The 15042-nt window shown below is 41.3% G+C and overlaps 1 protein-coding gene across 3 annotated transcripts in view; it reads right to left on the reverse strand.

Moving 5' to 3' along the window:
• The window catches only part of exoc4 (exocyst complex component 4), a 109737-nt gene that overhangs the window by 74221 nt on the left and 20474 nt on the right, over nt 1-15042 (reverse strand). For all 3 annotated transcript variants that reach the window (XM_085769625.1, XM_085769624.1, XM_085769623.1), the window contains exons 9-10: nt 7729-7874; nt 7471-7559 (exon numbers count right to left, since the gene is read on the reverse strand). In XM_085769625.1, the coding sequence (XP_085625751.1) occupies nt 7471-7559; nt 7729-7874 (235 nt within the window). The remainder of the gene's footprint in view (nt 1-7470; nt 7560-7728; nt 7875-15042) is intronic.

Genomic DNA, 15042 nt, shown 5'->3' on the forward strand with positions numbered 1-15042 from the left:
CACATCAATAATTTTGTTACATTATGAGAAAACCCAGCATCAACGTGAATGAAGGGTATAAAACGCTTTTTTTACGTCCATGAACACTTAAATCTGTCAGCCATAACAAAGATTTACATGTGAGTGATTGAGTGCATGTGTGTTTAAGAGTGTGTATTTAGACAGGAAGAACTAATCGTCCATAAGACCAGTGTCATCACATGTTTGATTGGGCTCAGCAGGGAATCAGCCGGCGCCACTGCACCCCCTCTTCTTTACAGGAAGAACCATGCTGCATGCTGGGAAAGCAAGAGGCGCGTGTTCATCTGCCAGGCTACTGATGTAGCTGCTGCGGCACAGGTGCCAGCGTCTCTACAGCCTCGAGTCCCACATGCCCTTCCTCCACCCTTCCTTTCTTCCTTCCTTTCTTCCTTCCCAGCCTCTCTCCCGCCCTCCCTTTTCAATTTGTTCATCCCCCCATCTCCTCCCCAATCAGCAGGTCTGAGATTAAAAGTAAACACAGAGGTAACAGTCAAAGCCACCAATAATGACAAGACCAATGCTGATTAAAATTAGCCCCAGACTGGAAAAATACACGAGGCTCGTTCCCTCTGATTAAATGTCTGCGCTGTGTAAACTATATTCCAACTGTATTCTCCTTCTATTGTCCTCTACATCCCTCCTATCATTTCTTTTCTCCGTGCGTATACGTTTTCTCACTGCATTTAATGTCGGACTTATCTGTATGTCACCTCGCCAAGGTCTGCTCATAACTATCTCATCTAACCTCATAACTATTAATTTTTAATTTTGGCCAAGTTTACAATGGTAGGAAAAAGTTTGTGAACTAACTTCTGAATTAACTCGTCATAAACTACTCAGGGGGGCCGCATTGTTTTCTACATTACATTTCTACATTCAGCTTAGACATATTCTTAGCATGTCTGCGGTGGTGTCTCTTGGGTAGGTTTTTTCCATTCGACTTTATCTTCAACTGTTCATCAAACCAAACTAGTCACAACTAAATCATCTCCATTTGTACAAGTTGTCTGACAACTCTGAGATGACTTTGTGGCCTTCTCAGCTTAATGAAAGCCAACCTTTCTTTATCTTGTTTGTTAAAGTCTTCCCAGATCTCTTTTTCTCGAGGCACGGTTCACATCAGTAGATTTTTTTGTTAATAACAAACTCAAAATGTTTGTGATTTTTAGAAGTCAAAACAACTCTAAACCAAACCTTCAACCAGATTTCATTGATTGTTCTTCAGATGTTTTAACTCCTGACTCTAGTTAGCTTTTATCAATGCCATTAGCAGAGAGGTCCAAATACTCGGCACATACATACCAAACTGCACTACGAATATCACTATGAATGTGTTAAATACAACACAACCAATGCAATAATTTGAGTGTTATTGGATAAAACAGGTTGTTTGTTCATTATTGTACCTTGGATGAAGCTCTCACCGTTTTTGTGCCTAATTTAGATATAAACACGGATAATTCCAGCAGGTACACTTAAATAATATTCAGCATGAATAAGACATGCATGCAGTGTTTCATTTGGAAATGCTTCACTGCTGAGCTCGTACCAAGATTTATTCCAGCAGCTGCTGTTGGCTAGTATTTGGATAATCATCTCTGATTCAAGTTGTATCTAATCGTGGACAGCCAAAACAATGAAATGAATTAAAACAACATGGGGCAACGAGCGATGTAGTATCAGTTCTGTAAAGACTCAGTAAAATGCTTTGTTTTTTTAGTAGGTCCACAAACGTATGACATAACAAGCAACTCCAACATTAGTCCTGGAATAAATGTGCACAATGTCCTTCCCATTATAATGCTTCTTTCAATTAGTTTCCTAACCAGGGGTTTGGTGGGGGAACACAAAAGTAAAGACGTGTTATCATCATTATTATTATTATTATCATCATTATGGGCCACAGTGCATTTTGTACACTGTCTCAATGCTCCACTTTAATTTCAGCACCAGAGCTACTGTAATTCAATCAGTGGCCCCACAGCAGATGAGAATCTAACACTGCGTGTTTATCAGTGTGAACATGTTGGAGGAGGGGGTGGGGGTCATATCTGTAATGTTGTTTTAAACACGATCATCAACTTTGCTGAAATCTATGTGCAAATTGAACAAGATGAGTCAAAGATAACACTCAGAAATAACTACTGAGAGCCGGGACATCTGCAGGAGTGTGTGTATGTGTTATGTGTGCCTGTTCTCCACAATATGCAGAGCTGCTCCATATTTGTGTTCATGCTGAATAACAAATACAGGCTTCTCACAGTAATAGCCTGTCAGGTACCAGAGGTACCTTGCATTTTATCTACAAACCCAGTTATGTCGCGGCTGGAACAAAGCAATACATAAAGGTCTGCCTCTGGAACAAGAGTGGAAACGTCATTCTCTCTTGACATCCCTGTGGTGTGCAGAGCTCCAAGCATAGACCTGGTTACAACATGTCACTCAATTACAGCATGTTGTACATGTCATTAATGACACAACTTGTCATACATACGCACGCATGTACACCCACACCTGACCAGTCTGAAAACTTCTCACCACTCAGCTTCGTGGGGAACGTTCTACAATGGTTCCTGTACTGTAATATATTTATCTAAATGTCATTTCTAAGAATGCTGCAACAAAGTAATGAATTATTCATTAAAATATAACATAATGAAACATAATTGATGCCCATTAAATTTAATCAGTTGCGCAATGATAAAGACTTTTTATTTATTATTTTACAGCATAAAAGAGGCAATTTAAAGTTTAGAATAACCTCAGTCCTTATAGTTAATAACTCACTTCAGATTCAACTCTATGGTCAGGTAAAATTACTTGCCCATACAAAGGGTCATAGACATAGTGGTGCTAGTCTTTGGGGATTTATCATGACAAGTACTTTCTTATAAATCCTGGATTTATTTAAATCATTTGAATGGCATTTTCTTTAGGTGATTTAATATGAACATAAGAACATGACCTATCATTTGTTGACTAAGAGGCTGTTGAGGTGCATTTACTGGCAAATCTATTAAAATGTCAGTCTTCAAGTGCTCAAGAGTTAAAGAAATTAAACATCAAAACAGAAAGTTGGTCATGAAAGATCAAACCATAAATGAACGAGAAAAAAAAATGGCTGGGGTATCAATCGCCGCTAAGCAGGTGTCTGACATTCCAGAGTCATAATCCTATAATAATTATTGACTTTTCTACCGCCAAAGTTCAATTCCATCTAAGGTTCTTGCTGCGAATATGATAAATCATAATTGCAAGGTCAGTGGAAGTCAGATATTGACGCACAAGACGAGAGTGAACAACCATTATCCTTGAAAAACAAATGAAGCGAATGAATAATAATTGAAAAGGCTGGTCAGTGATTTTACAGTAAAAATGGATTGAAGGTTCTTCTGGAGCGTGATCAAGGGGCGAGGACTGAACTCTGATTCTGAGAGTGGTCGTTTACACGGAAAATATGAGTTAGTTTTCCCATCAAAATGAAAGTGGTGGGCTTTGAGAGCATGTTGCTTTTTGGAGGGGCAGTGGAAACCTCCTCTAATAACCCCAAACATTCCTTAAAACTGACTTTCCCCCAAAAAACATGATACATTCCACCGACTGCAATCACAATCCCAGTTTGCCAAAGTGCGCAACGCCGCATATCACTTGGCAGGAACATGCTGTTTCTGCTACTTCACCTTAGAAACACATACACTTCTGAGAACACTTGGCTATTAACATCTGCCAGACCCACCCTTGATATCTTACCTACCATTACCTCCGCCCCCTCGTCTCCCTGCTAGACATTTTTCCATTTGCACCTCTTCTCCCTCGCCTCCCTATTGGGGTGTACAAATCAGCTTGACAAGGAACACCACTTCTGGTCGCTCCCTTTCCCTGTTCCTCACTCTCTCATGGGAACATGATGCTATTATACATAAACAAGAAGCCCCTAAAACAACATAGCTTTTATTTTCTCCACCTCACTCCGAGCGTTAGCTATTAAGGGGCAGAGGAGGAGCTGTTTATAATTAGATTGCTTGCATACAGGACTCAGTCAGGCTGTTCTTTTTGTTTGCTGGACACCCTGTGAAGACGTCTATTTGAATATCAAAAGGAAAACATGGAACGTGTGAAATAGATTTGGAGCCGAGTTGATAATAAATACATCTCAGGAGTGGTGGGAGGTCAGAGGTGGGAGAAATGGAAGTATATATACGTACCTGCAGGCGAAGGGGGGATGTTGAAATGTGTATGTTTGTTTACGTGAATGTCGGGGTGAGAGCGTGGTGATGGGCAGGCTTTGTGTACGGCTGTCGAGGATGGGAGGCAGGGGTGTCACTTCAAACGTGCCCCGGGGCAAGGCAATATCGCACGGAACACAATGAACAGCCACGACACAAAGGGAAATAAAAAATAAAAAAAATGCTGTTAATGCATTACTGGTTCGGTGTGGTGCAAGACTGCAGTAGTTATTGAGATATATTCACACTTCACCTCCCAGATGACCACTGGGGCACTCAGAGTCATCTGCTGCCACACACAACAGACAGGCAATAAAAAAAATTTTAAAAAGCAGAGGGCGTGAATATAAAAAGTCTAGTGGTGGGGGGACATGCAGAGGAATACAGGGTCTGGTAACACATCTATAGCTGGCGGAGAAAAAAATGTTGTTTTCATCATTTATTCATAGGGAATGTGATTGAATCTGGATTAGGTTCTGTGATTTTAAAGTAGTGGTTTGCCTCGGATGCAAACACGCCCACAAACGGTAAGTACACATTTAGACACACAGCTGAGGATCCGTTGGATATGTGGACACAATATCCTGCACACATTGTAGCCGGGAGTCTCGCTACAGTACATGCATTGAAAAACACACAGCCCAGATGTGGCTACATATGGAGCTGTAATAAAGTCTTTAGATGAAGTATTGGATTAATTGAAGCATACGAGACATGCTTCTGTGGAGAAGGCAAGCAATTAAGTCCCCCCCTGCGTGTTTGCATGTGTATGTGAGCGATGTGAATATGGGCACCATGCAGCCGCCGCGCACGTGTGTAATGATATATGGCGGGTCCCTACAACACTCGGGAGACATAAATTACAGATATTACAGATTAATTTCTAACCCATTAGAGATCTGCGAGTGTGGATGGGCTACAAAATCATTACACATTCTATACAAATACCGCTGCTGTGATCTTTACTGTACTTATAGAAGATCTGGGAAGTCAATTTCACAGATATGCGCAATACTGAAACCTGTCAAAGCTAAGAATGCATTTCATGTCGCACAGCTGGCGCGGCTCGAAGAAAGTAAAAAAAAAAAAAGCAGCAAAAATAGTAGCAGCTTCTGCACAAAAGTACGACTTTGTACTTTATTTAGTGCATGACCATTCCTATGCATTTGTAAACCGTGCGCAGCTGGATTTAAAACGAACAATCAAACTCTTATTTCCAAGGCTGTGTCTGGTGAGCGTTTGAGTTAATAACTATATTGACTTGAAGCAGAACGTTGAGGGGAAAAAAAGAGTTTAGGAAACTCCAAGTAGAGAGACTAAGAGACACACATGACTAAGCTTTAAGTGTTGAGTAATCCTGGAGCCAGAAGAACTCATCAAGTCAATCTTTCATTTCTAACTCTTTCCCTCTCCCTCCCTCCCTACAGTAAGTTTAATTTGAAGAGAGAGAAAAAGTCCCTTTCCACACTGTCCGTCTCAATACAGATTTTTCTAATTTCTTCCTTCAGAAATCTCTTAATGGCTTCTTTGCTGGACCCTGATGAAAACAATGACTTTTAACCTTCCTCTCCCTCCCTCCTTCCCTCCATCCATCTTTCCCCTCCCTCCATCACAGTCGACTTATTTCACTTTCTAAATGATTTCTTACTCCTTCAATCTCTTTGCAGCCATTCAGGCCCCGGCTTGGGCTTGTGGCCGGTGCTGCGCATTGTGACAGGTGAAATGAAAGCCCAGAGAAATCTCATCTTCTTATAAACGCTCCGAGGCATTCAGCCAGTCAAAAAAAATATTTTTTTCCCCCCTTCTTTCTGAGGCGCCAACAGAAGGAAGAAGAAAAAAAAAAGTGAGCTGTTATTTGAAGACCTTTTTCCTTTATCCACAGTTAATCAATGCTGTTCTTTTTGTGGCGGGGGTGGGGGTGTGTGTGGGGGGTGAGGTAGTAGATTTTGCATACATTTACAGACTTCCTACTGTATGAGTGGCATTTCCCGTCAAAAAAAGAAAAAGAATAAGAAAACTACTACATCCTACATTGAAATATCTTCTGCAATTGTTATTTGAGAAGCCATTCTCTGGTTGTTTTTCAGGTTAAATATCTCCAGAAGCCTTATTAACACCACATTATTTCAATCATTTACCCTCAATAGTCATAATTACATATTACAAAAGGTCCTTTTTGCATTTGTTATGGCATAGTCTTCACAAATCAAAAGCAATTTACTGTTATTGTTTCACTCCATCGCCTACCTTTTCTATTTTATCCAAACAATGCCAACAAGGAGCTTGCAGTTAAAAAAGGAATAGTATCAGACAAACAGCGCTGTCAGGGACTGCTGATTAAAACCTCAAGGTCATATATGCGGAGAAACAGAGCGAGCCAGAGCGAGACAGAAGAAGTAGGAGCAGTAGAAGAGCAGAGACTCTCCAGGGTCTGGCTGTGCAGCTCGCTCTCCGTGCTATGTTGTGCCTCTGTGTGTGTGTGCATGTGTGTGTGGATATGTGAGCGAGAGGTTTTCAAGGCCTCTCCCTCTTGGTGGATTCTGCAAAGTCACCCTGCTCTCTGCCTCTCGTCAATCTCTCTCCATCACAGCATCCCTCTCCACATTGCTGTTATCTGCCTTTCTTTTGCCGAGGGTAACTTCTCCATCTGCAACATGCCCTTCGTATCTCCACCGTGCCTTTTGTTACTCGCCTCTCATGCTCTCCATTCCAGCGTCTCCATCACCCAAACGTGACCAAATCAACCTCATCTCCCTGCACCTTCGCCTGCATCCTGTTCCCACTCAAGGCAATATATGCACCTGTTTTGCTATCTCTACATAATCTCTGCAACTGTGTATCTATGTGCATGAACCCATTATTGCTGCCTGCTGAGTAAGGTTGTAGGTGCTTTCTACTCACTTCTTTTCTTCGCAAACCCATACAGCTTCTAACCTCCTCCCTGTTTTCATCCATCCAACCAACCCCTAACCTTTGCTCAGTGTCTGTGCTGCTCTTTTCTCTCCTCCTTTATCCTACACACTGCAAACCCTGTCCAATTTATTCTTCTATCTCTGCCACATTTTCCCCTTTTCCCACATTTCTGTCAATACTTTTCACACCTTCTGCTCTGTCATCCCCCCCCTTTCCCTCCCTTCATCTCACATCTCTGTCCACCCTCCTCTATTCCAGCTGCTAGGGACACCACTTTACGCCCCAACTCTCTCCGTCCCCCCTTCCTCACCTTGTAATTCTCCACTCTTGCTGTAGAGTTCTCGCCTCTGCTCTCTCAGGTACGCACTCATGCTGATGGCATGTGAAGATGATTCAAACCTTAGAAAAAAGAAAAAAAACACACCAAAAGGTTCAACAAGTGGCCACACAACACAACAATGCAGCACATCATGCAACATGAAGCTCCAAGAAGGAAAGAGAAGAAGAGTTATGACCTTGAGGATGAGAGGTTAGACAGAATATAAGGTACATGAGGAGTGATCCTTACTTGAAGAGCGACTGCTTGGCACGCTGAGGTTTCTTCTTTGCAAAGAAAGCTGCAAACTCACTGCCGGTGCTGGCATATGAAAGTTGAGCCGATGGCTCCGAGGCGCTCCGGCTGTTCTTCACATCAAGATACTCCATGAGCAGAACCTGAACAGCACACAAAGCACAAGGTTAAAAGAGAAGCAAAAGAGCCACAGCAGAGGAAATAACTTTGAAAAGATGAACTTGAAGTAATTTCCCCATCAAGATAATGCAGTCACATACTGACAGCCTAGCCCAGGGGTGTCAAACTCATTTTAGTTCAGCGGCCACAAACAGCGCAATTTAATCTCAAGTGGGCCAAACCAGTAAAATAATAGCATGATAACATATAAATAAAAAGAACTTTGAATTTGTCCCTTTGTTTTAGTACATTATTACAATTAATGAACTATCCTTTTACAAAACATATTATGAACAACCTGAAATTTCTCGATAAAAATATGTGCAATTTCAACAATATTATGCCTCTTGTGTCTTCTAAGTAATTTTCACACTTGGCAAATTCATCCTGAGGGCCGGATTGGACCGCCTGCTGGGCCGGTTTTGGCCCACGGACCGCACATTTGACACCCCTGGCCTAGACTTTTTAGGGGCACAGTAGAAACGCTAATTTCTTTTTAATGACAACGACAAAATGTATACACCACTTCTATAGTAGATGATCGGTGATTATAACTCACTTAACTGTGAGTGAAAACACATCAGGGCCCATAAAACAGAGAGACAAATTGAAACAGAGAAACCAAGATCACGTTTTGGAATATCGCATAATAGGTCCTTTAAGGTCCTTATGTGATCTTTTAAAGCTCAATCCTAACTGAGCATTAATCTTAACTGTCGAACGGTGTACAGTTACTCACTGATGCCACTTTATTATCATTCCCAAATTTATCATATCCACATGGTCCCTCCTAATATTACTACACCTCAGATACTGTAACATGGAGTGCTCGAGCTTATTAATGACTTCAAAGCGCCCACTCATAATTGTATCCTGTCAGACTGGCCGGTCTGCTCTGTTCGCCTAATGCATGAGTATATATTTTTTTATCCATGGAGCCCTTTGTATAGCACCTAACCATGGTGAAAATATTTACATACATTTACCATGAGGTTATGGTCTGTGTCTCACTGCAGTATGACGCTGAAACTAAAACTGATTGGAGAGTGGTACTGCAAAAACTTTCCTGTTACCCTTCTGGTTTCTCTCTATACAGTAAGCACTTTGATTGTGTTTGCATTTCCCTTTTGCATTGTTTTCATTTTCTCCACATTTATTTTGCCATCTGTCGCCACACAAACAATGCTCCCCCAACGTTACCTTTGCAAGAGTATTTTGCTGCATTATAGGACGTAAATGCAAAACTTTTAATGAAAAACTGCAATTACATATTCCTTGTTCAACAGAGATACATATCTATCATATCAGCAGGAGACATCCCACGCAGCGGGACTTGTATTTATCGCTTGTTGTGTTACAGTGTGTTGCCTTTTATCACAACATATTAATATCTACCTAGCCCATTGTGGAAAACAGAAGAAAACCCATGCTCTGGAGCCAGAAAAAGGCCTGTGACACGACCGGCTCTTTTGATGACCACCGTTTAAATTGCTGTCTTCCATTTTTCGGTCTGTCTACATGATCCATGGTGAAATCCATCAACGTCTTATCATGCTTCATAAAAATCTTATCAACTTCTAACAATAGCCGAGGACAAGCACATTGAAACTCTGGCCAGATAGAGAAAGTTAACTTCCTCTACTCTATCATTATATCTACACATTCCCTCTGTTGCTTTCACTGGCTCTCATTTTTCAAAATCTCTTAGTGCCTCATCTCTCATTTCTCACATTTCTATTTTCTCTCTCTCTCTCTCTTGCTCTGTCTACCTCAGTTCATCGTTTCCTTTCTCTCTCTCGCCCCTTCTTCATTCTTCTCTCTGTGTGAATACATATGTTCTAAAATAGCCTCCCATATCTAATAGCTTCATAATTTAGCAGGGCCATTTAGCCTGTGTGTGTCTAATTCTGAGGCGCAGTGTGGGTCAGCCCGGAATGGGACAGGAGTAATGGTAGAGCAGATGGAGATCCATCCCGATCATAATGATGTAATTAACACTGCGGAGAGCACCCCCCGTCATGCATGGGAAAGCCTTCCTGTGCTAGCGCTGGTACTAATTCAAGTGCACACACATGTGCATATTAGTTAGCAAGTGCAGATCCATGGAAAACTGATGCAAAAGCAAGTAACTAGTGGAAAATCTTATGTTGATTAGTGCATTCAGGTCTAAATGGAACATTACAAAAGAGATATATTGTTGTTGAAGACCCAAAAAATATTAGAGATACTTTGTCTCTTCCATCTTTATTGTTTCATTTACATCTATATGAGCTGTGTGATATCAGAAAATATGCATCAAACAATCACCCTGTTATAGTTTAAGTGGATTTCAGTTGGAATTAAATATTAGGTATTAGGCTGTGTTCAGGCTCACAATTAGAAAATATCATTTCTATTAGCATGGTCCCACTATTTCAAAGCATAATGGCAAATATGGATAAATGGAAATTGATAAACCTCACTTTGTGGGAGAATTAATACTATTAAGTCGGTTGTTGCTCCACAATTTAATTACATTTCTATGATGATACCAATAACCATATCTGAGGCAATCTATGAGCAATACAACTGTCTGATTAAGGCGCGGCACTGGAACATTAAAAAAAAACGAGAATCGGTCTGAACACACAGTTTGCCTCAAGAGCTAACGGAGGACTGGCTCTCTCAAATCACTATTACTGCAGCAGGAACAAGGCACAGATCCTATTACTGTCACCTGTGAACGACCAGCAGCATTTGAAATGAATAAACTTGCAAGACACTGGGCAAATTATGATTGTAACCCTGGGTGGGTAAAGGTGGAAAACACACTTGAAGTTCAATCTGACATATAGAACTATTATCAGAGAGGAATACAGCAAAATAGAGAGCAGACAAAACCTAGTTTTACAAAACTCCCAGTGGGCGTGGGCAAGAGAACACAAAATCCTGGGGATATTGCAGCAGTATCTCTGGTTATATTGCAATATAAACAGAGATACTCTTACATATGGAATAACCTCCCGATCTGTATGGAGGGAAGATCCTTTCGATGGGGCACAGCTTCAGCTAAAGAGCAGAGTCGGCTCTCTCTTTAAGTAGTATTTTATAAAACAAAAAATTATTCTCACATCAGAATTTCCAAAAGCCTGAGATTAATATGGCAAATGGATCTTGATAGGGAGATTAGGGAAGATTTATTGCAGGATGTGATTTCAAATGTATGGTGTGCTACAGGGGATGCAAGAAGTAAGCTCATCCATTATAAAATGGTACAGCGATATTATTTTACATCCCTGAGACTATTTGAAATGGGCTTAACCCAAGATAATAAATGCTGGAAACGAAACAGGAACATGGGCACATGTTCGTTTAGATTGTTCCAGATATTGCCTTTTTAGAAAGTGGTACTAAAACACTTGAGAAATAACTCAACCAACAAACTCGACCATGAATCCCCTAAAGAAAGCTGTTACTTCAGGGGATAAATCATGCATGCCAGCAGGGATTCTTAATCTGGCATCTACGCAAACAGGAATAGGTTTTATTGTGTTTCATTGTAGAATCCAGGGCAATTTTATTAATACAGAAGGCCTGTTATAATATTTTTAATTACATCATATTTGTACTAGTATGCATTTTTTAATATATATTATAATTGACCCTTCGCCAACTCCTCCCACAAACGGCTATTGTCCAATCCTACGTTAGCAACCGTAACTATAGGCCTGGCAAGCTTTCCGCAGTGAGTCATTACGTTTGCTTTTGTGGACACATTTTGAGACTAGGACGAAAAACATTTGTTTGTAGAGAAGGATGTTGTTGTTGCTGCTGCTACTACGGTGGTGGCGGCGGCGGCAGCAGCAATATAGAGATGTTCAGATACGAGCGGACTTTTTTTTCGACTTGAGCAAGTGTAAATATGGGGACAACCATATGTTCACCTCCGAAATGACAGCTGTACTTTTAGGGCTTTTACCTGGGCTTTTAGGCGAGGGAACCTCCAGGCAGGGACTGCTTTCACTGACTGATACAGCGGTGGGAGAAAAAAAAACAGCAGCGAAAGCTGTATGTGGTTCAAAATCGCCCCAAAACTTGCAGTTTGACAACGTTTCATGACCAGTGAGATGACCTAAGTCTTCGTGGGTTGATAGACGGTAAAATTACCGGTCCTTACTGCTGCTCTGTACATTGTCCAGTCGTGTCGTTGAACAGATGTTTTATCCTCCTGCGCGAGTCATGTCACTGAAAACTCTGAATGATCTTTGTGACTTCTTCTCTCTATTATCTCAGAACAGTTTATCCAGAAATTTGCTGATATTTCCTTTGAAATCGATACCAAATACTGCCAGGAGCGTGGCTGGGAGTGAAAGCTTGCCCGGCGTAGCAACAGTAACCAAGGGGGCGGGGCTTATGCGAAGGGTCAATTGACAAAAACTTAAATGATGAGAAATTATAGAAGAGTTATGTTGGTGGAAAATGGTTCTCATGTTTAGTTAAACGAGTGTGAGGTCACAGCACTCGGTGACAAATCTTCATGTAAATATGCAAGTTAAACACACGCACACAATCTCCCACCACACACGTAATTACTCTCTAACACACTTCACACATCGCAGGCGGTGCTGGAGGCCATATCACACACGCCCTCTCCAACCAGCAACACCACAGCTTCCACTTGCCACTAGCCTCATGCTGCAACTAATCCTATCAGTGTATTAATTACTAATGATGAGCTGGTGGAGCGAAACCCCCACTTGCTTGCAAGCAAACGCCCAAGTAGACTTAATGAAATGCCAGCACTGGGCTGATGAAGGGGCTCCGACCCTACTTAAATTGCATTAGCCCAGAGACAGAGTGAACTTTGGAGGCAATTAACTGGGCTGCTAGGACAGAGAGAAAGATGGAGGGATGGGAGGCAGGAAGTTAACGCAGAAGAAGAGAAGGAAAGGAGGCGAGATAAAGATGGGACAGAGTTGTGCAGAAGGGAAAGAGTAGAGGATTATAGGTAGAGAATGAGGACTGAATGGAATGCTAAGGAGAAAATGGGCACTGAAAGCGAGAGTGGAGGGAAAAGTGAGGGGAGAAATCGCAAGGGACCAAGTTAAATAACCATAGTTGTTGCTGATTTAACACCTCTAGGTGAAGCTAAAAGAGGATGGCTGGTTTCTTCACCTCTACTTAGAGGACCTCCTACTAATTCTGGCGAGGGCAGGAGCCTTTAGCAGACAAGACTCTCTAATCTCCTTCCAGTCAGCAGCCAGCCACATTACAGAGCTAATAAGTCACTAAAGTAAAGGGTTTTTTTTGTTGTTTTTTTTAGCGAATGTCACCTCAAATTTTCCCAATTACCCCTTCAACCATTACAAAGCTAATTCAATAACAAGTGCTAAATTGGTCCAAACAAAGATACTTTGTTGCAGAGCCAAACTACTGCAATTTTGTGTTTTCTCTTGTTACAAGCAGATAGGATGACATGAGTCTAAATATATCTCAGTCTCATTCTGCAGCGTGTAAACTAATTATCAAGAATAACAGAACAATTTCAGAGGCTGAACACTTTATACTTGTTTGTTCAGAAGTTTATCAAGAGAGTGGCTCTGTTTCTATTTTATAAGAAAGGATAAAGAACAGCAGCTGCAAATGGTATGAGGACAGCAATTAAATCTACCTTATTATAGAAATATATTAGTTTTAATATGAACTCAAGAGTGAAATCATCAGAAAACAACCTACACATGATAAAAGTAAACAAAAATCGCACTCAGCAGTTATGTGCTCCACAACAACAGGGCTTGCATTGTGTCTCCACCCACTCAAGCGAAGTACAATAATATTCTGTTGTAATGTGCTAATGTGCTGTGACTGCATTTTGATTGACACAACCTCGAAAGTCGATATGTATAGACTTTCATGTTGTTTGATACAAAATGTGTTTCTCCCCCCTGAAAGATAGGTGCTAGTCAGTTAATGACTCAAACCGTGGAGAAGTCTCTGGCAACTTTCCATGACTAATACGACCTGGAGGCGCTGTAACTGTCTTCATAAAATGAACAAAAGGATATTGTCTTCCTTCCTCTGTACTCCTCATAGCAATTAAGTCAAGCAGGTTAAATCCTAAAATCACTATTATTCCAGCAAGAACAGGGCAAAACTCATTTTACTGTTACCTGTGTATGACCAGAGTGACAAATAAAAAATAAAGGCAACGAAAATCAGGAAATGGTATTTTAAATTACAAACAGCAAAATGACTGAGCTTGCGGATGATGAACTGCAGCATCACTGCAGTTGCCAACGCAGAAAGCCACCCCAGTGACGGCTCCCGGAGCCACACAGCGATGTAAAAATACACAGACTCACAAGAGACGAATTCAGTGGTCTACTATATTAATTGTAGATCGATTCCAAATGGGAGCCAGGTCTAATTCAGTAAGATCCTGGAGCATACATAACATCTGATGTAACTGGCGCTACGAGCTGTGGAAGAGAAATGGGATTTCATGGAAATTAGGCAAATATAATGTTAACACACTCTCTCCCCTCTCAACGCCTTTAAAATTGGCAACAGGCGGCACCAGATGGAAACAAACTCATGTCTTTTTGAAAATCTGGCATTTAAACATTAAAGCATCGTCTCAGCTGCTTCGACTTCAGTATAGATAGCTCTTAATAAGTTAGCCAAAGCAGTACCTCCGCTCTAAATTAGTTCATTGGACTTCCACTTAAAGGTTACAGAGAGTTGATGAAGAAAACAGGAGAGAAAGAAAGGAGCCGCCTGGACTCACTCAAAATCAATATTCATGGGTGAATCTGCGAAACAGTGGCTGGTATGTAAAAATGTGAGACATGGCAAATGGCTCTTCACACCGGATAATAAGACGAAAGCTCGAGAGTTCATATAAACTCAAGTGTGTGCGCGTGTTTGCCTGCACATGCGTTTGAGTGGGTACACATGCAAACCACATCTCTCTCAAGGGCTCCCCTGACAAAGACAATCATTTCCACCACAACTATTCAATGTAATTCTATCAACCAGCCAACCTCGTTCGGCACTTGAGTGGCTCAGGTCTCGCCCCCGAGCTTAAATCAGTCCAGTGGGCTGATTGCGAAGTTTTAATAAAAAGTGGAGAAAAGCTTCACGGAAGTGTGCCTTTGTAATTCATTACCGGCA

Source organism: Trachurus japonicus, chromosome 23, assembly GCF_045865225.1.
Source record: "Trachurus japonicus isolate A0001 chromosome 23, Traja_1.0".
NCBI classification, from domain to species: domain Eukaryota; kingdom Metazoa; phylum Chordata; class Actinopteri; order Carangiformes; family Carangidae; genus Trachurus; species Trachurus japonicus.